The sequence below is a fragment of the Rhinopithecus bieti genome, unplaced genomic scaffold (assembly GCF_001698545.2).
Source record: "Rhinopithecus bieti isolate Rb0 unplaced genomic scaffold, ASM169854v2 scaffold_57210, whole genome shotgun sequence".
In the NCBI taxonomy this organism is placed as follows: Eukaryota; Metazoa; Chordata; class Mammalia; order Primates; family Cercopithecidae; genus Rhinopithecus; species Rhinopithecus bieti.
This window is the reverse complement of record NW_016823439.1, coordinates 1393095-1414518: the sequence shown is the minus strand read 5'-3', so window position 1 is coordinate 1414518 and position 21424 is coordinate 1393095. Positions and strand designations below refer to the sequence as shown.

General features: G+C 46.7%; 1 protein-coding gene across 4 annotated transcripts in view; it reads right to left on the bottom strand.

The window, feature by feature from the left end:
- YPEL2 (yippee like 2) overlaps positions 1–21424 on the bottom strand; it is a 66805-nt gene that overhangs the window by 37685 nt on the left and 7696 nt on the right. For all 4 annotated transcript variants that reach the window (XM_017861609.1, XM_017861607.1, XM_017861606.1 and 1 more), the window contains exon 2: positions 8402–8715. In XM_017861609.1, coding sequence (XP_017717098.1) covers positions 8402–8518 — 117 coding nt within the window. In that variant the 5' untranslated portion in view covers positions 8519–8715. The remainder of the gene's footprint in view (positions 1–8401; positions 8716–21424) is intronic.

Below are 21424 nucleotides of genomic sequence, written 5' to 3'. Positions count from 1 at the left end.
CAAAACAAAACAAAACAAAAAACAAAGGACTAGGCTTTGAATTCTGATTCTACTACCTACTAACTTTGTGACCTTTTACAAGAAATAGCACTTCTCTGAGTCTCAGTTGGAAGAGATATTTAAAATATCTCATCAGGTGCTGATGACACATGACAGTAAGTCTCCAGGCTTACAGACACTGTGAAAGAACAAACACGTGAGGATTCTTAGCAAATGGCAGCTATGGGATTGTTATTGTGTTTGCTGTTGTCATTGTTTTTAATTATTAATAGCACACAGATCATATACTCCATTTTTTATCTGTTAAGTGATTCCTATCAGGTAGCACAAAGTGGCAGGGTGTGTATTATAAAGAAGAAGTCAGGACCGGGCGCGGTGGCTCACGTCTGTAATCCCAGCGCTTTGGGAGGCGGCGGCGGGAGGATCACGAGGTCAGGAGGTCGAGACCATCCTGGCTAACACGGTGAAACCCCGTCTCTACTAAAAAAAATACAAAAAACTAGCCGGGCGAGGTGGCGGGCGCCTGTAGTCCCAGCTACTCGGGAGGCTGAGGCAGGAGAATGGCGTAAACCCGGGAGGCGGAGTTTGCAGTGAGCTAAGATCTGGCCACTGCACTCCAGCCTGGGTGACAGAGTGAGACTCCTTCTCAAAAAAAAAAAAAAAAAAAAAAAAAAAAAAAAAAAAAAAAGGATCTCTATCTGAGTACTAAGTCACTCAAATATTCACCAAGAAATTTCCAGTCTTAGCAGCCATGCTGCTTCTAGAGACACAAAAATGGTATCACAATCGTCTCCTCAAGTAATCCACAGGCTAATGGGAAACGTGTCATCACACTGTGATAACTGCTTTAAGAGAAACATAAAAGATGAGGTAGAAACTTCAAGAAGGCATAACATGAATCTATTATCTCCCAAACTAAGATAAAAGTTCCCTGAGAAAATTTTTGAGGGTAGTATTACAATATCTAGAATAGTGCTATGTGCATGCGCGCGCACACACACACACACAGAGTACATAATTAGTATTTGTGCAAAGACAGAACGGAATCAATAAGATGAAAAGAGCAAGTATAGGCACAGTCCCCACATACACCAGAAACTCTTGAGATACAGTTAAAATGGTCCCACTGTGGACCAACTGTGCTATAGAAATTATCCCAAGCTGGGTGTGGTGGCTCACATCTGTAATCCCAGCACTTTGGCAGGCAGAGGCAGGCGGATTGCTTGAGGTTAGGAGTTCGAGACCAGCCTGGCCAACACAGTGGAACCTCATCTCTACTAAAAATACAAAAATCATCTGGGCATGGTGATGCACGTCTGTAATCCCAGTTACTCAGGTGGCTGAGACTCGAGAATTGCTTGAACCCAGGAGGTGGAGATTGCAGTGAGCCAAGATTGCACCACTGCACTCCAGCCTGGGTGACAGAGTAAGACTCTGTATCAAAAAAAGAAAAAAAAAAAAATCCCAGCCTAATTCATGGCTCTTTTCATCCTGAACACGTTCAATCTCTGCCCCTATGGAGGAAAGGTACCATAAGATACTATATTTTACAAGCCCCAAATAGTTTCTTTTCACCAAGAAACACTGTAAAGTAACCACATCCCTTTGTTTGGAGACTTTCTGTACAGATTTGATTCACCTGCCGCCCCTTCCTGGGTGGTCAACAGATACTTCTACAGGAGTACAAAAAAGTCAATGCTTCATTAGTAGGAGACAGGGCTTTCAAAGGTCACATACTAGAAGAAAAGAATTAAGTAATTTGGGTTTGGGAAATGTAATTATCTTTTATAAAAGCCAAATGGGTAGAGCATGTGTTGAAACTGGACTTACTGGATTGTGCTGGAACTCTTCCATAATTTGTCACTTCTGCCTTGGCTGTAGCTTAGAAGTGATGTTTAAGAAACACTGACGTGGCCAGGCGTCGTGGCTCACGTCTGTAATCCTAGCACTTTGGGAGGCCAGGGCAGGCGGGTAACTTGAGGTCAGGGGTTCGAGACCAGCCTGGCCAACATGGCAAAACCCTGTCTCTATTAAAAATACAAAAATTAGCCAGGTGTGGTGGTGCATGCCTGTAATCCCAGCTACTCTGAAGACTGAGACAGGAGAATCTCTTGAACTCAGCAGGCGGAGGTTGCAGTGAGCCGAGATCGCACCACTGCACTCCAGCCTGGGCAACAGAGTGAGACTCCATCTCAAAAAAATAAATAAAAAAGAAACACTGACATTCAACAGCAAAGTGGCAGAGGCACCCACTAGAGCTCGGGCCATAGAGAGCAGTTGTTCCCACCCTTCTGCTTCTTAGTACCACTGCTCCGGTAAAGAGCCAAGTCCCACTACTCTAGAAACAAAAGGTTTACTTTTTGAGATAGACATTTATGCCAGCAATCTGTTTTTTCCTTCCTCTTAAAAAATATGAATTTTATTCGAGTATAGTTTTTGTAAAAATCATTATGTCATATATCCACTGAATATCAAAATTAGAGCTCAATTAACAAAATTAGGGCTAAAATTATCTATTTTGCAAATTAGATAAGTTCATAGAATAATTATCTTCAAGAGTTCCATCTCATATTTTATATATTTATTATTTCTTTTCATCTTTATTTTTAATTCTTGCTAACTGGCATTCTGGTCTGATTATACTGTACATATCCTTTATGAATTATGTTGTCTGATGTGACACAGCAGCCACTAACAACACTACTAGTGATATAACTCAATGCTCACTATACTGTTTTCCAGAACATCTGGAGAAAAAAAAGAAATGAGGGGATTTTTAGAAATTATATTCCTATATTTATTATTTACATGAGGTTTTCAGGACATAGATAATTCCATCACGATTTTAGAGAGTAGTTTTATTGTACATTAAAAACACAAACTGGCCGGGTGCAGTGAAATCATACCACTGCATTCCAGCCTGGGCCACCAGAGCAAGACCCCACCCACCCCCCACCCCACCCCACCCCACCCCCGCAAAGAAAAAGAAAAGAAAAAAAAAAGACTGGGTAGACTGGGTACGGTGGCTCATGCCTGTAATCCCAGCACTTTAAGAGGCCGAGGTGGGAGGATCACCCGAGGTCGGGAGTTCGAGATCACCCTGGCCGACATGGAGAACCTCGTCTCTACTAAAAATACAAAATTAGCTGAGTGTGGAGATGCATGCCTGTAGGAGAATCGCTTGAACCTGGGAGGCAGAGGCTAAGGTGAGCCAAGTTTGTGCCACTGTACTCCAGCCTGGACAACAAGAATGAAACTGCGTCTCAAAAAAAAAAAAAAAAAGAAAAACAAACAAACAAACAAACCAAACTGGTGAGCCATGGGAATTGAGAAACAAATCCCTGCCCTGATAGGTAGAGAGGACGGGATGGGACAGATCTCGGTACTTCCATAGCAGCACTCCCTCCGTGGCACTGCCTCCACACCACTGCATGGGGGTACTACACTACACTGGTGTAGAACACCAGGGCTCAGAGCCAGAGGTGGGAAACCAAGGGCAGAGTCTACCTCTTGGCAGCCACTAGATCAATACAAGGCTTCAGAACATCTCACTCCCTGACTCTTCTCAAAGCAATGCTGCATCTAATCTCTAGACAGGAAGGGAAAACCAAAATGTCACCACTGTAAGCCCAATGGAACCCCACAGGGAACAAAAACCACCCGCCTTCTAAATGTTCCTAACCTCAGAAAGACTGCCCAGTGCTTGAAAACAAGTCAGGCCAGGGCTCCTCACACAGAACGCTGGGGAGGGGTACGAGGTGGACGGCCCTGGCTCTGAGGCTGTGTGACCTCAGTCTGATCACTGAGTCACCCATGGCCTGTTTCCTCATGAAGAGAGGCTTGAATGAGATGATCCGTAATTCTGGAAATTCCGTATTTGTCACCAGAAGATAATCTGACCTATAGATCTGATATAACAATAACGTAAATAGTTCTAGAGACTGAGCAAAAGGTTTCCTCATCCCGCCTCCACTAGATACCCCTGTACAGCACCCTACAACTCCTTTCCTCCAGGACCCAGAGCACTAAAGCAACCGTGAGCTGGCATGGCATGAAGTCACAAGGCCCCGAAGTGGGTCTGTGATAGATTAATCCAATTTATCCTTCCTAAATGGCCTACTCCACAATGCCATTAAGGGGTTGGCAGGAGAGAGGCGAAGGGAGGATGACAGACGGAACATTTTCATACAAAAGCTTTGTGAAGACCCAGGTTTCCATAATAGATTATGTCCACTAAAATGAGTGTTTAGATTATTCTCACTAGGGCTGGCTACTAACTGTTCCAAATGAAGCAATTATTATTTTATAATCAAAGTATATTTTTATACTAGGGCTTATATGTACCATTAGGGAAGAAACAATGTGAGCAATTCCTCATGCCAACTCAAAATACCTCTGCATGCAAACATTCCAGCATTTAGACCACAACACCCCCTAAGAAAGAAATTGTAGGATGCCTCGGCACATTCCCTAGATAGTTCTGTCATCAACTCAAAGAGCTTTTCCCCCTACCCTCTTTACCATTTTACAGAGAAAATGCCATGTTACCTTTCTACAGACACGCTTGGCTTGCTATTACCCCTTCTCATATCCAACTCTTCTTGTGCCTCAGGTACCAAGTGAACCCATCTTAGCCAAACCAAAACTCACTGGTGTCAGGCAGGAATAATTTCCTCCAACCCACCCCCTTGCCTTTCTGTTCTTTTCTTTTGGACAGTAAGGCCAAGAGAAGCAAACAGACTACTTTATATTTACATAGAGGTTTGTGATTTGCAAACCACCCACACATCCATGATCTCATCTGAGCCTCATAACAATGCAATGAGATAAACCGGCTCCCCCAGTGAGGTGTATGCCTACTCCACAGGACTGTTATTGGGATAGCACATCATGAGCACACACTAGGTGCTGGCCACTAGAGACATCGGCTATGGTCTGAATGTCTCCCCAAAATTCATATGTTGAAATGCTCACCCCAAAGATGATGGTAGTAGGAGATCAGGCCTTTGGGAGGTGATCAGGTCATCAGGCCAAATCTCTTGTGAATGGGATTAGTGTCCTTATAAAGAGGCCAGAGAATGACCCTTCCCTTCTACCATGTCAGATTAAGTGCAAAGGAGCTGTCTGTGGACCAGAAAGCGGGGCCTCACCAGACTCAATCTGGTGGTGTCTTGAACTTGGACTTCCCAGCCTCCAGAACTGCGAGAAATAAACTTCTGTTGTTTATAAGCTAACTAGTCTATGATACGCTGTTTTAGCAGCCCTAATGGACTAAGACAGCATTAAACATAGTAAACATTATTTTACCCATTTTATGAGTGAGAAACTGAGGCTTGGAAGTTGGACAGCTGATTGCACGTAACTAGGCCTCTAGGGATCTAGAGTAAGCTATGAAGGTAGAAAGACTGGTACGGGATTCTTTCCTCACCACCATGGCAATACAGACTCCATTTGTTTTTAAAAACTTTGTAACTCTACACTTCCATGTAGGCTTAGGCACACTGATAGAAGGGAGCCTGAAGTTCCAGTCCTAGTCCCGGTTCACTGCTGGTCACACTCAGATTTTTGTATCCCCTTCTTCATAATGAAAGCACTCATTTTTTTTCTCTTTTTTTCTTTCTTTTTTTTTTTTTTTTTCACCAAACGAATGTCAAGCTTTCAGATGAAAGGCCCTATTACCAGTACAAAGTATCATTTAATTACACTGCTGATCCAGCTCCAGTTATCTGCTTCCCAGCTCCTAACTCCCACTGGGCAGATTCTGAAACTGCATAGGAGATTAAGTCAAGAGAGGAGAACAGGAGAGACATTCTCTCCTTGAACTTTCTTAAATGGAAGAGAGGTGGGGGGGGAATGAAAAGAAAGGCCTATTTTCCAAGGAGGAGGCTGGGGCAATGATCTTTCCATTAGGCAGACCTGCATAAGAATCTATAGATTATTTAACGCCGGGGGTGGCTGTGGAGTGAAATAAAGGAACCTTTGTGCAATGCCAGCCGCAGCTCCCTCAGCTCTCCCCACAGCCAGGCATTTCACCCAACCCTTTAAATCATCAAGCTCTAATGCACCCCATCTGTGTACCGGCCTGAGCCAATGAAACTGAAGCCTGTGCTGACTTTGGCCTGGACTTGTGAATGAGCCTTTCTGCCCCAAAAGGGACAGGAAGGACATGAGGCCAACAAAGTATTTTTTTTTTCTCATTACTTGTCTTCTCCAAGGCTCAACCTCCATCTATTCATTTATCATTTACTGAGATCTTGCCATGGGTCAGGTTCTGACCCTGAGATGTAAAGCAGATATAGGCCATGCCCAAGGATGAATAAGAAAGAGCTCAGGAGAAAGGAGTGAAGGAGGGAGGTGAAGGAGAAGGGACACTCTTGACTAAGGCACACAGCCCTGAAACACCCATACCTGCATATTCAGGGAATGTGGCTTGGTTCCGAGTGGCTGAAACAAAGTAGAGAACTGGCTGGAGACCTCACAAAAAAGTCAGACTCTGCCAAATTGTCAAAGGCCCTGTACACCAGGCCAAAGAGATAAGACATAAATTCTGAAGGCCATTACCATCTCCACATACTCAACTTCTGCCCATCTTACAAGGCCCAGATCAAAGAACCACCTCCTCCAGCAATCCCTCCTGAACACCCACTCAGAGTAATCACTCTTCTCTGAACCTCTGATTTGACATCTTGGACAAGTTTTATGAGTTTCAGCTTCTTCATCCGCATAAAATATAACTCATGTCACCTACCTTAAAGACTTCATACGAAGGTTAAGGTAACGTTTATAAAGTGTCAAGCTGCAGTTTTTAGTACATAGAGGGTGCCAAAATACCTTATGGGTACCTCAATTTCTTATGATACATAGCACGGATTCCTTGTATTTAAAAAAATGACGTCTTGGCTTTCCCAGTAGATATAGGCAAATAATTTCTCTAGAGATTTCCAAAAAAAAAAAAACGGACAACTCACAATTCCCCTCCAACTTTGCAAACCCAATTCCAACACCCAAGAGACCAACTCCTCTCTTCTCTCACTGACACCTTCTCACATTCAAACTTCCAGACTCAAGGGGCTCCCCAAAATTCAAAGGGAAGCTGAGAAGGAAGCTAAAGGCTGGCTGAAATGTAGGCAGCGTAAAGGAGAGGAATTAACAGAACCATAAAGAAAAGAAAGTGGAGCAGATTCACAAGTCTGGCCGGAGGATAGGACTCTAAGGGGCTGTACGCTTCAAGCTCTGTGGTCACCTTAGACCCTGGAGAATGGCTAGAACAGGGGGTTCGGTCCTCAGGCCTGATTTGAAAAGCCTTATTACTACAGATGTGGTTGTTTGGGCAGCTTTCTTCACCTCCTAGGTCAAATCAGCCAGCTAGAGAGGACTGTTCTACAAGAGCTGACTAGATCCTTCGTTCCTCTCTGGCTGGGGCTACCAAACTAGAGACAAAGAAAGCAACAGCCACCTTTTCCAGCAGGTCTTGTAAACAGATGAGGAACACCGATTTAAAAACAAAACAAAAAACTTCATCTGGGTCTGTGTAAAGGTGGGTTGGTCTGTTTTTACTTTAATGGCGTGAAGTCCTGGTTCTGGGTAAAGATGCTTTCGTAAGGGAAAAGTCTCCCATGATCTCTTTCTCTTTGTCGTGCAGCCTAGTAAAACCTGTTTCTCTTCCCCTGGGAATCTAGGGCCAGGAGGGAAGCAGTTCCCCTGAGAACGCTGCCTGAAGGATCCATTTCCTGAATTGCACAACTGGCATGTTGGTTTATTTACTTGATAATCCCCCAGCCCCATCTTTAGAAAGCAGCTGCCTAAGCACCTCAGGAAAAATTGGGCTCCATTCTTCTGATCATGATCAAATGTCATGCCATTATTACCTCATGTATAAGCCCTAAAGGCCCCCACAGGCCAGAGGGTCTGCTCTTCAACAAGCCACTTTTGGTCCCTGCCAAAGGCCACCCACTTTAGTAACTCCACAGTCTCACAATTTCCTGGGGGCTCTCTCTTCTTGCTAAGGAACTCCTCTTACAAGACATCCCCCTGCTTTCTTAGAATTCACCTTCTGAGCAGGGAGCACTCTTCACTCTTCGTCCGCCAACCTAAACCAAGCAAGCTGAGCACAAGGCTCCCATCAATCCCCAGCCCTTCCCTTTTCTGGCCTGCAAGCTGCCAGCTCCCAAAGCCTCCAACAAGGATGACACCTCATTTCCAAAATAACAAATTAAACTACTACTCTCTCCCTCCAACTCAGAGTTATTTCTCAGTTGAGTGAGACAGTCATGTGGGTCAGCCCTCCCTGTACAAAGATGGAGTACAAATATTCTTGAGACAGCCTGTAAACCTCTGCAACCTTAGGAGCACTAAGCGCCCTCCCCGAGGTAGGCAAGGAAGGCCTGCTGGAAACGTGTACCTTGGAAATGAGTTCATCATGATTGGCCAAGTGAGCTCTGCAGTGAATGCAGCTGTAGGTCCGGTGGCAGGAAGGCAGATATGCCTGGAAAGTCTTCGATCTTGTCATCTTCACCATTGGTGCTGCTGAGTGTGGGGTGAACTCTGGAGCAGCCCACGAGGCACTCCCACAGGATGGGTCGCACGGGAAACACCGGAAGACACAGGTAAAGGCCGTGGTTTGGCAGCGGGTGGGTGTGGGGCAGGCTCCACACACTGGTGATGTCTTCGGCAGAAGAACCCTCACGCAGAGGTCTAGGGTTAGTTCTCAGCAGCCTGTAACATCAAGGAAAGAGGACTAACGTTGGCTGATGGAGCAGGGCTCCCTACAAAGCAAGCAGAATCCAACTGCTACCCATGAAGAAGGCAACACTTACAGGATCAAATGACCCACTTCTCTGTTCCTTGTATTATGCCCAAGATACCCAAAGAATGAGAAAGAAACCACTGGAGACTCCAGTCTGGCTGCTTTTCTGGAGAGGGAAGTTCAGTATCATCCCAGCAGTTTCATTAGACACCTAGCACACGCATTATCATCATTCCCAGGCAGCCCTAGATAACATCAGGCTTGAAGATGTGCTACCACCTACAGCCCCAGGGAGAGGACTCCTCAGGGGCCCCTCTCCTGAGCCAACCAAGGCAAGTGGTTAAAGGAGAAGGAAAAGTTTAGCCTCTAGAGGTTCACCACATCCAACAGTCACGCCTGGGTTTCTCATCCATTTCCAGATGTCAAGAGTCCAACACTTGAAGCCATCACCTGCAGAGGCAGCAAACCCCACACTCCAGGCTTTGCTTTAGAGATTGAGCATGGGCGGCCGGGCGTGGTGGCTCAAGCTTGTAATCCCAGCACTTTGGGAGGCCGAGACGGGCGGATCACGAGGTCAGGAGATCGAGACCATCCTGGCTAATACGGTGAAACCCTGTCTCTACTAAAAGTACAAAAACTAGCCAGGCGAGATGGCGGGCGCCTGTAGTCCCAGCTACTCCGGAGGCTGAGGCAGGAGAATGGCGGGAACCCGGGAGGCGGAGCTTGCAGTGAGCTGAGATCCGGCCACTGCACTCCAGCCTGGGCGACAGAGCGAGACTCCGTCTCAAAAAAAAAAAAAAAAAAAAGAGATTGAGCATGGGATATAAAGGATCAAGTTCCCAATCAGCAGGATCCCTAGTGGTAAGCCACCTCTTTCCTAAGAAGTGATTCTCTCTGCAATACACCTCACTCAGAAGTAAATAGTACATTATTTTTTTAAACCAAATGAATGAAATCGATGGCATAATCAGAATCCTGCATCTAAAAATCACAGTAACAGTGAATTTCACCAGAATTCCTTCCCAGCCCTTTGACTTCCCCTTATTCATCCCATAGTACCATACATCTTTTCTACCACAGCCTCAGCTCTTTTACTAGGAACCAAGGACACTGAGAAAGCGAGGTGGCACCAAGGTAACTAAGTGAGCAGCAAGTCCAAATAAAGGTCTGAGGGCAAGGCCACAAGGTCTAAGACTCCTCTGCTTCTCTGTGGCTCACCTGCCTGAGGCTTCCGCACCTGCTATCCCCTGGGCTTCACTTATACGGGTGGTGTTTCCACTTGCCTACCTCCCAGGAGAGTGGGGAGTGTTAATTAACACCTGCGTCATGCTTTGAAGATAAAATTATTTAGGGAGATAGGGAAGGAAGATAAACAAAATCAGATCTTCCTGGCTGGACTACGTCTGGGATCCATCTGGATCTTTAGAGAAAGCCTGCAAATCATCATTCTCTTTTTCCTCTAAACCTCCCTGGAACCAAATCTTTCAAAGCGAAGCTGCCGCCTTTCCTGGAATCCTTCCCACCAAAGCAGTCACTGAGGCCGCCATACTTCTGAGACGTTTTATATCTTCCTGAGTGGCCAACACCACTACCTACCACTAGGCTGAAGGACAGTATCAGTCACCACCCCTTATTCCACAGTGAGAGCACTCCTCTTCTGCAGCCCTGAGCCAAGGAGGCTCCACATGCAAAGCGGCCAATTATATGTGAGTTATCTGACTGTTGAAGGCATTCAGACCTCCAGGGGCCAAGGTATGATGTCGCCCCTGCTCAGCCTCCCACCTCTAGTTTTAAAGATGTAAAATCAGGTTATAGTGAACATTATAGCAACACTTGAAGGAAATGGACGTGGGAAATAATTCTCTCGGCTTTGCCTCAGAGTTAGGCCCGGCCATCACAGGAGACAGGACGAAAGATACATAAACTTTTGGATCCAGAACCCCTTCATCACACCCTGGGCACACTCTAAGTAGCAGGTAAGGTGAATGACAAGACAGCCCACAGAAGACCAATGCTGTTGGGTGCCATAGTGTTACAGGTAGAAAGGTGGTAGAGTGAAGTACCCCGCTTGGAGTTTCCTGAAATACCCTCAACCTTCCTTTTTCCTTCTTTTTGAGACAGTCTCACTCTGTCTTCCAGGCTAGAGTGCAGTGGCATAATCTTGGCTCACGGCAACCTCTGCCTCCCAGGTTCAAGCAATCCTCCTGCCTTAGCCTCCCAGGTAGCTAGGATTACAGGTGCCCACCACCATGCCTGGCTAATTTTTGTATTTTTAGTAGAGACGGGGTTTCACCATGTTGGCAAGACTGGTCTTGAACTCCTGACATCAGGTGATCAACCCACCTCGGCCTCCCAAAGTGCTGAGATTACAGGTGTGAGCCACCGCTCCTGGCCCTTCAACCTTTCTAATATTCCTGTTCCATTCTCAGGATAGACAGCACGTCCAGGAAAGGAAGGGGTGGTGAGTTATAGAGTAAGGAAATAGGAAAGACAGACAGGGGAAAACAAGCAGTAGGCTTTCCCCAGGCCAAATGCTGCTGAAGTCCACAGCCTTAGCTGCCCGCTGGGGAGCACACAGAACACCAGACCCATTCGTCTTATACAAACACAGAGGGGAGAAAAAGAAACAATGACCTGGCTGCCAGTCTGAGTTTAGAGAGCAGATACAGAGTCTGTTTTCTTATACATGCAGACAGCTTCTAAATTATGCATTTCCCCAGAGTAGAATTATTTCTTCTCTCACTTCTCCTCTGAAGGAAACCCCCAAAAAAAGTTTACAGGTAGAAGTTTCTGGTTATGCTCAGCTTCAAATCTGAATTCCGAAACTTATTCAAAGCTACCTTCTGTGAAATAAGCATTTCTTGTATTAAATGCGAGTGTGTCTCTCTCTCTCTCACACACACACACACACACACACACACACATGCACATTCCATCCTTACCACAGCTCTGAACCTAAAAAGACAAAAGAAAAATTTACCACATAAGCAATGGCCCAGGCTGTCTGGTGCTAGAAAGGCTCTGGAAGGCCTAGACAAGAGGCTTTAACACTTTGCTGTGGCAGGGTCACTCTGCTCCCCATTGCTCTTAAATATGAATCAACAGGCATCCTAGAGAAGGGACTCATTTCCTGAGAAGAAAAAAGGAAAAGCCAGGTGCGGTGTCTCACACCTATAATCCTAGCACTTTGAAACAGGATTGCTTGAGCCCAGGATTTCAAGACTAGCCTGGACACATGGCAAGACCTCATCTCTACAAAAAAATTTTAAAATTAGCCAGGCATGGCTAATAAAAAAGTAGCATGCGCCTGTGATCCCGGCTACCTGAGAGGCTGAGGCGGGAGGATTACTTGAGCCCAGGAGGATGAGGCTGCAGTGCACAGTGTTCACTCCAACTGCATTCCAGCCTGTATGACAGAACATTAAAAAAAAGAAGAAAAGAAAAAGGGAAGAAAAAGTGGCTTGCTGAAATATGAATCTTGTTCAACTGGTACAGGACAAACTAGAAGAAATGAGAGGAGGTGAGTAGAAAGCAAAGAGAAGCAGGATCAAGAAAGGCGTATAGGTCTGGGGCAGTGGTTCACACCCGTAGTACCACCACTGTGGGAGCCTGAGATGGGCGGATCATGAGGTCAAGAGATTAAGACCATCCTGGCCAATATGGTGAAACCCCATCTCTACTAAAAATACGAAAATTAGCCAGGTATGATGGCACACACCTGTAGTCCGAGCTACTTGGGAGGCTGAGGCAGGAGAATCGCTTGAGCCTGAGAGGCGGAGCTTGCAGTGAGCCGAGATCACGCCACTGAACTCCAGCCTGGCGACAGAGCGAGACTCAAAAAAAAAAAAAGAGTGAGTCTCAAAAAAAAAAAGAGAGAGAAAAAAAGAAAAAAAGAAAGGCCTGTGGGATGAGAAAGGGGAGAACAGGCTGCATGAGAGGAACAAGCTGAGAGGTGGGGACCAAAAACTCATCATCTGCACTGTCTTCTTCCCTTTTAAGCAAAAATTTTAAAAGCTTCTCGGGTCAATTCTCGGGAAAGAAAATTGATTTTTTTTTTAAGGAAGAAATTAAGAGTATGGAGTTGAACTCACTCTAATTTTGAACTTTAGCCCCTGTTAATGGGGCTTCATGAGTCCAACTCACAGAACATAACTGTGGAGTCTAAATTGATTCCCAACAATCATCAAATGAGCTTGATATTTAAAAGCCTCGGGGCACATGTGCAAATGAAACACCATTTTCAGTGAACGAATAATCCATCATGTTGGAAATTAAAGGAAGATTTGCCGCCACTCCTAGCTAGCTTACAATGAGCAGCACGGAAAGAAAATATGTGAGATATTATGATTAAAAACAAAGATCTTCGATACAACACCTCGAGAGCCAAACGCACAGGGAACACATGCCAACCTGGCCAGCACCACCAGCCCCCGCCTCCCTGGCCAACAGGCCTTCCCCACGAGGGAGTAATTGCCGCTGGAACTCCAAACAGAACCTTCTGAGTGCCACCAGGATGGAGGGGCCGGAGGTGGGATGCTTTCGTTAAGCCACAGAGGAACGTGAGGAACGATGTGGAAGCAAGGCTGGACCACCACATGCCGAGCCACGGAAACTGACCCGAGAAGTGGGACTCTCTACAGGAAGGATACGGGACAAGGCTGGTCCCAAGGCATGCCTCTGTGTTGTTGTTTCCATGGGGTGTCTGAGAGGAGGTGAAGACTGGAAAAGAAGTGGGCTCTGGACTCACACAAACCAGGTCCACTCCTTTCTAGCTGCATGACTTTCAGCAAGTTATGAAACCACCCTGATTCTTAGCTTCCCCATCTCTAATAAGACCAACCTCCACAGGGGTTCTACGTGTTAAGTGAGACGGTCTCAGTGCTTACACAGAGCTGGCGCACAATACACACCAAAATTTTATCTATTATTTTAATGGCCAATGGGGGGCAAAACAGATGCTGCTGCTTAAAAAAAAAAAAAAAGAAAAGAAAAGGAGAAGGCCTGAGAGTTCAGACAGACATGGAGTTTGGGGTCCTTTGGGAACATCCTATTTTTCTTCTCTTTCCTATTTATGTTGAACCAGACGCCTGTGTGTAGCCAAATTCCAGCCTGCCCCTTCCATTAGGATGCTTTAACTTGTCTTCAAGCAGCTCTTTGAGATGGTACCACTGGGACATCTCCCCAAATCTAGAATTCTCTTTTCAAGATGAGACAAAGTGGCAATAACATTGGAGGAACCACAGGCATGTGTTAGTATTGACGTCCTTCTAAGAGGTGCTTCCTCAGTGGCCATGCTCTCAACAGCCCAAAGGTAAGCATCTCTTGACTTATACAGCCCTGGCAGGCCATTGGGCCTCTTTCCCCCTCAAATCCACCCACTGCATGCCAGCCAGTGTTGTCTATTTAAAAAGGAGATTTGACCATGTCATCACTCTTACAGCCTTCAGAAAGGCAACACAGAGCAGTGGTTAAAAAGACAGGACCGGGGCCGGGCGCGGTGGCTCAAGCCTGTAATCCCAGCACTTTGGGAGGCCGAGATGGGCGGATCACGAGGTCAGGAGATCGAGACCATCCTGGCTAACATGGTGAAACCCCGTCTCTACTAAAATACAAAAAACTAGCCGGGCGAGATGGCGGGCGCCTGTAGTCCCAGCTGCTCCGGAGGCTGAGGCGGAGCTTGCAGTGAGCTGAGATCTGGCCACTGCACTCCAGCCCCGTCTCAAAAAAAAAAAAAAAAAAAAAAAGACAGGACCGGCTGGACACAGTGGCTCACGTCAACAATTCCAACACTTTGGGAGGCTAAGGCACAAGGACTGCTTGAAGCCAGGAGTATGAGACTAGCCTGGGCAACATAGTGAAACCCTAAAAAAAAAAAAAAAAGAACCTGGAACTAGTTGCAAATCCCAGCTCTGTCATTTACTAGCTGTATGACCTTGGACAAATTACCGAGCCTCTCTGGATCTCACTTTCCTCACAAAAAATAGAGACAAAAATATCTACTTCATATGGCTCATGCGAGGATGAACTAAGTTAGTAGAAAAGTACTAAGCATATGTGCCTGGCATGTAGTAACCATAACACATTCCAGGTGTGTATTACTACTGATGCCCATGCATAGCTTCGGACTCAACTCATCCTCTCCACCTTATCATCCTCCATCTCCATTTATTGAAATGACATTTAAGATTCTACCATGTGTCAGGAACTCTTTTGTTGGAGGCATGTGGCAACTTGTACCACTCCTTGTAGGTCCCCTCAATACACCACGCTTGCACTCCATGCTTCCATGGTTTTGCTGATGCCATTCCTTCAGACTGATGATACAACCTTCACATCTCTCCTCACAAGGCCCTTACTTGACCATTGAAACTCAGCTCAAATGTCACCTCAACACTGGGCTTAGTGGCCTCTCCTGTGTTCACCTCCATCTTAACCCTACTGAAATTGAAATTACCCTTTTCTGCCTCTGTATCCTCTACTAGAGGTAGGCTCCAAGAATTATCTTTGTACTCCATGAACTCAGCAGCACAGGGCACACAGTAGAGGCTAAACATCATCACTGAACTGAACCTCCTCTGTTTCCCATTGGCTGCCCACTGGACAGGTCCACCTACCTGCACAGGTAGCAAATGTGATGAGGACCCTCCCTCCCTCTCCAAGCAAGGAGGAAGGAGGCGAACTTACTCTGCGTCCCCAGACTCCATCTAACCCAATTCTCTCCTCACCACCTCTACTCCCATCCTGTGCTAGGATGCCCAGGAAAACCACAATTCCTGGGTGCCACTCAAAGGCCTGTCATTGGCATCCATGCCTATTCTTTACATTGCTGGTCTAGGTTTAAAAACAAACAAACAAATTAAAAACTCTTAGAAAGCCTGAAAGGGACCTTGTGCTAACTTTAAGGACAGGAGGGTAGGAACGTAACTAAGTAGCCATAGCCTGTCCCAACATCTGTGAAGAATGAAAGCAGCCCTGGCTGAATGGTAGTGGCAGCACAAAGGAGGAGGCAAGCCACTTCTGGGAGTGGGAGACAGAAAAAAGGGAGAGATGGAATCGCAAGGGAAGGCCTTTATCCTGGGAGAGCTATCCTCCTTCCCCATCCTACTCTCCCCAGAATCCGGAGCCTAGAGCAGAGGGCACAGAGAGACCTGTGCCCACCCAATGAGAGAGGTGGCCAGCAGTGCTGCCCAGCGGTTAAGAGTGCAGGATCTAGAGATGGGATTCCATCTTAGTTCTTCTCACTAGCTACATTACCACTGGGCAAATTGCCTGAAAGGAGATAATAATAGTGCCTACCTCCTGCAGGAGACAGAAGGATCAAATGAGATAATGCAATTGGAGCATTCAGCACAGCACCCAGCACATGGTTAATACTCAATAATCCTGATTAGCTACAATCACCCTTAACAGTGAGGGAGAAAAGGCACACGAATTGTTCCTATTCACAAGAGCAAAAGGAACAGTGTTCCTGCCCCCAGGCTGACTCACGGTGGTTAGGAGGTTAGGGCCTAAACTAATCGACTTAAAGGTACATTGTGGTTTAAGAAGGCTTCTGTGGCTTAGCTGGGGACCTGATATTATTGCTGTCATTCCTAACACAGACCACTCCAACACTTACTGTACTGAAAAAGTTATCTCTGTGGTCTACACTGACTCTATTAATCTCAGGACAGGGCCACTGCTGAAACTTCTCTGAAAATCCTCTATTAAAGCTGCCAAGGAGCTGATGTGCAAGACCCACAGGAAAACCATCACTTTCTAGATACCTCTTTTACAGCACTGGAACTAGGTGGGACTTCAAATCCACCCAGCTGGTAATAAAAACCAGCTTGGATACTCAAGAAACCATGCTCCTTTGGCCAGGCGTGGTGGCTCAAGCCTGTAATCCCAGCACTTTGGGAGGCCAAGACGGGCGGATCACGAGGTCAGGAGATCGAGACCATCCTGGCTAACACCGTGAAACCCCGTCTCTACTAAAAAATACAAAAAACTAGCCGGGCGAGGTGGCAGGCGCCTGTAGTCCCAGCTACTCGGGAGGCTGAGGCAGGAGAATGGCGTCAACCCGGGAGGCGGAGCTTGCAGTGAGCTGAGATCCGGCCACTGCACTCCAGCCTGGGAGACAGAGCGAGACTCCGTCTCAAAAAAAAAAAAAGAAAAAGAAACCATGCTCCTTCATAAATAAAACCAACCATTCATCTCAACGCTGGATGCAGGGTCTAGTCTTGGTTTCAGGAGGGTTGTATGTCCGAGGATAATCCTACATGATCTCTAGAATTCTTTCAGCCTTTAAAGTCCTGGTTCCATGTAGTAGTGATGCTCTGCCTGCCAAATCTTGCCTCAGGGGAAAGTATCCCTCTATCAACCTTCAAAACACCCTGTCAGGTCAGTGGCGGCATTAGATTCTCACAGGAGTGCGAACCCTATTGCGAACTGTGCGTGCCAGGGATCTAGGCTGTGCGCTCCTTATGAGAATCTAACTAATGCCTGATGAGCTGAGGTGGAACAGTTTCATCCCAAAACCATCCCCCACATCCGTGGAAAAATTGTCTTCAACGAAACTGGTCCCTGGTGCCAAAAGGTTGGGGACCACTGCTCTAGAGGAACGGAAGAGCTACAGAGACTTCTGGCAATGCTTCATGAATATCATTTATCATAACCAGGATTTTGAGTAACAAAACTACGGGCAGTCTCCAACATGCCAAGTGCAAACACTAATACTTTTTTTTGAGACGGAGTCTTGCTCTCTCACCCAGGCTGGAGTGCAATGGCATGATTCTGGCTCACTGCAACCGCTGCCTCCCAGGTTCAAGCAATTCTCCTGCCTCACCCTCCTGGGTAATTGGGATTACAGGCGTGTACCACCATTGCTGGCTAATTTTTGTATTTTTAGTACAGACAAGGTTTCACGAAGTTGGCCAGGCTGGTCTTGAACTCCTGACATCAGGTGGTCCACCTGCCTCAGTCTCCCAAAGTGCGGGGATTACAGGTATGAGCCACAAACACTAATACTTTAGAATGCCAATACTATTTGGCCGTGGTGCTGCCTTAAGGAGCATTTCAGATGAAAGCAGCTGAACGGGCTTTACTGTGTTTCTCTGGATTCTTCTCCTACCTCTCTGAGCCTCTATCTCCTGGCTATTCTCCTTCCGTCGTTCTTGGAAGTGCTTCTGCCAAGTGCCTCTGACTGTTTGTTCCCCTGGGCCTTCTTACCCACACCCTTTCAAGCCTTCTAAACTTGTGCCTTCTACTCCTGAACCCTTGAACCCTTTATAAAGGATGTCTCCACGCTGGGCACAGTGGCTCATGCCTGTAATCCCAGCACTTCGGGAGGCTGAGGTGGGAGGATCATTTGAGCCCAGGAGTTCAAGACCAGCTGGGGCAACACAGTGAGACTGCCGTCACCTTCATTCCAATTCTGTTCCTTCTTCCGCACAAGCAGGAAACCCCCTTTACGCTTTCCCTTCTATGTCATACTTCATTTGTCCCCTAGACAGTTGGTTCTGCTTCTTAGATGCACGCTTCCGTTGCCACCCTCAGTCACCAGCAGCAGCACGGTGAATCCCATCCTCTCTCATCCTGGACTACTGCGACAGCTTCCCACAGGTCTCCCTGACTCAGCTCTTACCTCTCCAGCCCATTCTAGGATTCTGTTTATAAAACACAACCTGATCACACTCTCTCATGTTTCAAAACCTCCAGTGGTTTCCTAGCAGCTTAAAGGATGTGGTCCAACCCTTCAGGTGGCACCAAGAGCCTGGGCCCAACTCTTCTTATATTGTCATCACCTCCCCGCCCCACTCCAAACCTCTGTTTCCTACAGATCAAGCTCAGTCGTTATCCTGTGCTCCTTACACTATTCCAGCTCCTGCAATGCCTTACCCTACCTTCTCTACCTTATTCTTTAAGAAATGAGTAAATGCCTGGTCATCCCTTAATACTCAGCTCCAGTAGGACACTAGCAGAGCTGGGGGTCCCTTCTCCCAGCACAAAAAAAATTTTCTCTGGAATGGCATTTTATCACACTGTTCATGAGTCTCTATCCCCATCAGACTGGGAATTTCTTGCAGTCAAAGGTCCAGCCTTCCAGATCTCCCCAACCCCACCCCCAGTGGTCTCTCCAGGACTCATAGCCCCAGCATACTGGAGATCCTTGATAAATGTTAACTGAGTAAAATGAATGGCCATCAGTGAAACCACACTGCCACGTAAAGCTGGTATTTTTAAAATCGCCTTATTTAGTTTGCCACTATCCAGTACATTTAAAATATCCAATCTGGGCATTACACAGGACTCACACACCATTAATGCTCTACAAAGTTAAAAAGCCAGTAAATGCTTGTGATGCCAACTCATTTCGGCTGGCAGATGGAGTCTGAAATTCAGTAGGGCCATGAAATCATCACTCAGATGAGCCACACCACACGAGCCTCTGATGCTTTTACCTGGCTGCTGTCTGACAGCAGAAACGTTTCCTGCTCTGCCCTTCAGACAGTCTGTGTATGCCCTCCTTGGGTTAGCTCCCTAAGTGACCCTCCCAGGTGGGCAGGGACTTCTAGAACCCTAGAGAAACTCTTAAGAGTTCCAACCTAGGAGTCTTCTTCCAAGATGGTCCCCACAAAACCCCCAGGACAGTCTGAGCTGCTACCCTAGGCAAGAATGAGTCACAAAAAAATGAAGTGTCAGACTTGATTCAGGCCAAGAAGGCGAGCGATCCCTCAGCCCTGCCTTGACTATGGAGACGAGAGAGCCAAATGTGCCCTTTTCCTCCAGCCCCAAGAGAATGCCGCCCTTCAACACCAGTCCTTCCTTTTGTATTTGATCATGCTCAGAGACGATAATCCTGGTTAAAACAAAACAAATAGATTTTTCCCATGATCTGTGACCCAGAGAAAAATCTGGTCCATCTCTCTGTCCCCAGACAGGGTTATACTTCAAGTATAATGAAAAATAGCTATTTACAAGATCTATGAAGAAAACAAGGTCTTGGGAAATAGGGTAAGAGATACGGCCTATCTTCAGAAGTTACTGTACCAGGGAACTCTCCCCCTGGCCTCATCCAGCCCTAACCAAGTCAGGCTCCCCTATGCCACACATACAGCACTATCCACAGCGGTAATTTTACTGAGGTGATTATTTGATTGTCATCTGTGTTTCCCACACTCAAATATCTGCTGAATATATGAATGTGTTGTAGACTCTGGGCACTGTGTGACCTTGATTTCTCTTTAAACTGCTGGTCCCCCAGGGCACAGCTGGGGCCCCAATTAGCTACAAACCACCCAACCCAAATCTGCCAATACAATTCTGTTGTTCAGCTGTCAGCATGCCTTTGGCTTTCTGACTTTAATCTCCCAATTCAAATAAATCCAAAACTCTAGACTCTGACATCTGTGGCTGGGCTCCCCGCCTTTCCGCAACCGGAATTTGGAAACTGAACTTTTTAAAAACTGAAGAGCAAAAGAGGGAAGAGGCACTTTCAAAAGGTTGATTGTATGTCTAAAGACCAAGTCATCGCCAGCCTAAAGTTGGAAGTTATTTTGTTCTGGGAATTATTAAACTGTCATCCAGTGGTGCCATTTACCGAGGGAGAGGAAAGGGGGTGGGGTGGGAAAGGGAGACTCCAGCACATTTCTGGGTTTCTTCTCTGAATGGGAATAGCAGAAAGATTTTAACAAGAATCTAAGTCCCCCTTCCATCCTCCTTCTTAAAGGTGCTTCCACCACGTGCCTCCGATCCTTTGAGGCCTGGCAAATGCACTCAGCCTGTTTACCTTTGTAAGATGCCTTTTTTTTTCCCCTGAGGCGGAGTTTCGCTCTTGCTGCCCAGGCTGGAGGGCAATGGCGCAATCTGGCTCACTGCAACCTGTGCCTCGCAGGTTCAAACAATTCTCCTGCCTCAGCCTCCCAGGCAGCCGGGATTACAGGCACCCGCCACCACACTCGGCTAATTTTTGTATTTTTAGTAGAGACGGGGTTTCGCCATGTTGGCCAGGATGGTCTGGAACTCCCGATCTCTGGAGATCTGCCCGCCTCGGCCTCATCAAGTGCTGGGATTACAGGCGTGAGCCACCGCGCCTGATTTGGTTTTTTTTTTTTTTTTTGAGACAGAGTCTCGCTCTGTCTCCCAGGCTGGAGTGCAGTGGCCGGATCTCGGCTGACTGCAAGCTCCGCCTCCCGGGTTGACGCCATTCTCCTGCCTCAGCCTCCCGAGCAGCTGGGACTACAGGCGCCCGCCACCTCGCCCGGCTAGTTTTTTGTATTTTTAGTAGACACGGGGTTTCACCATGTTAGCCGGGATGGTCTCCGCCCGCCTCGGCCTCCCAAAGTGCTGGGATTACAGGCGTGAGCCACTGCACCGGCCGCCTTAATTTTTTAAAGTTCCGCAAAGCGGCCGGACTTGGTTTTCAGCTCTTGTTGTACCTCCCCGCTAATGAGGTACTTAGCTTTAAGGCTGCAGTTCAGTGTGGGGATAACATTTGCTCAAATCCTAACAGAAACAAAGAGCCCTGCGAGCACAACAAACTGCAAGCCCTATTTAACTTAGGTTTATGTAATGCACACGTTTATACCATTAACGTAACCAGTCCTGAAAGTTAATTCATTTCTCTCTTGTGGTCCATTTGGCAATGGGTCTATTTAGGGAGGGACCCCCAACAGACAAAGACCAAAGTGATGAAAG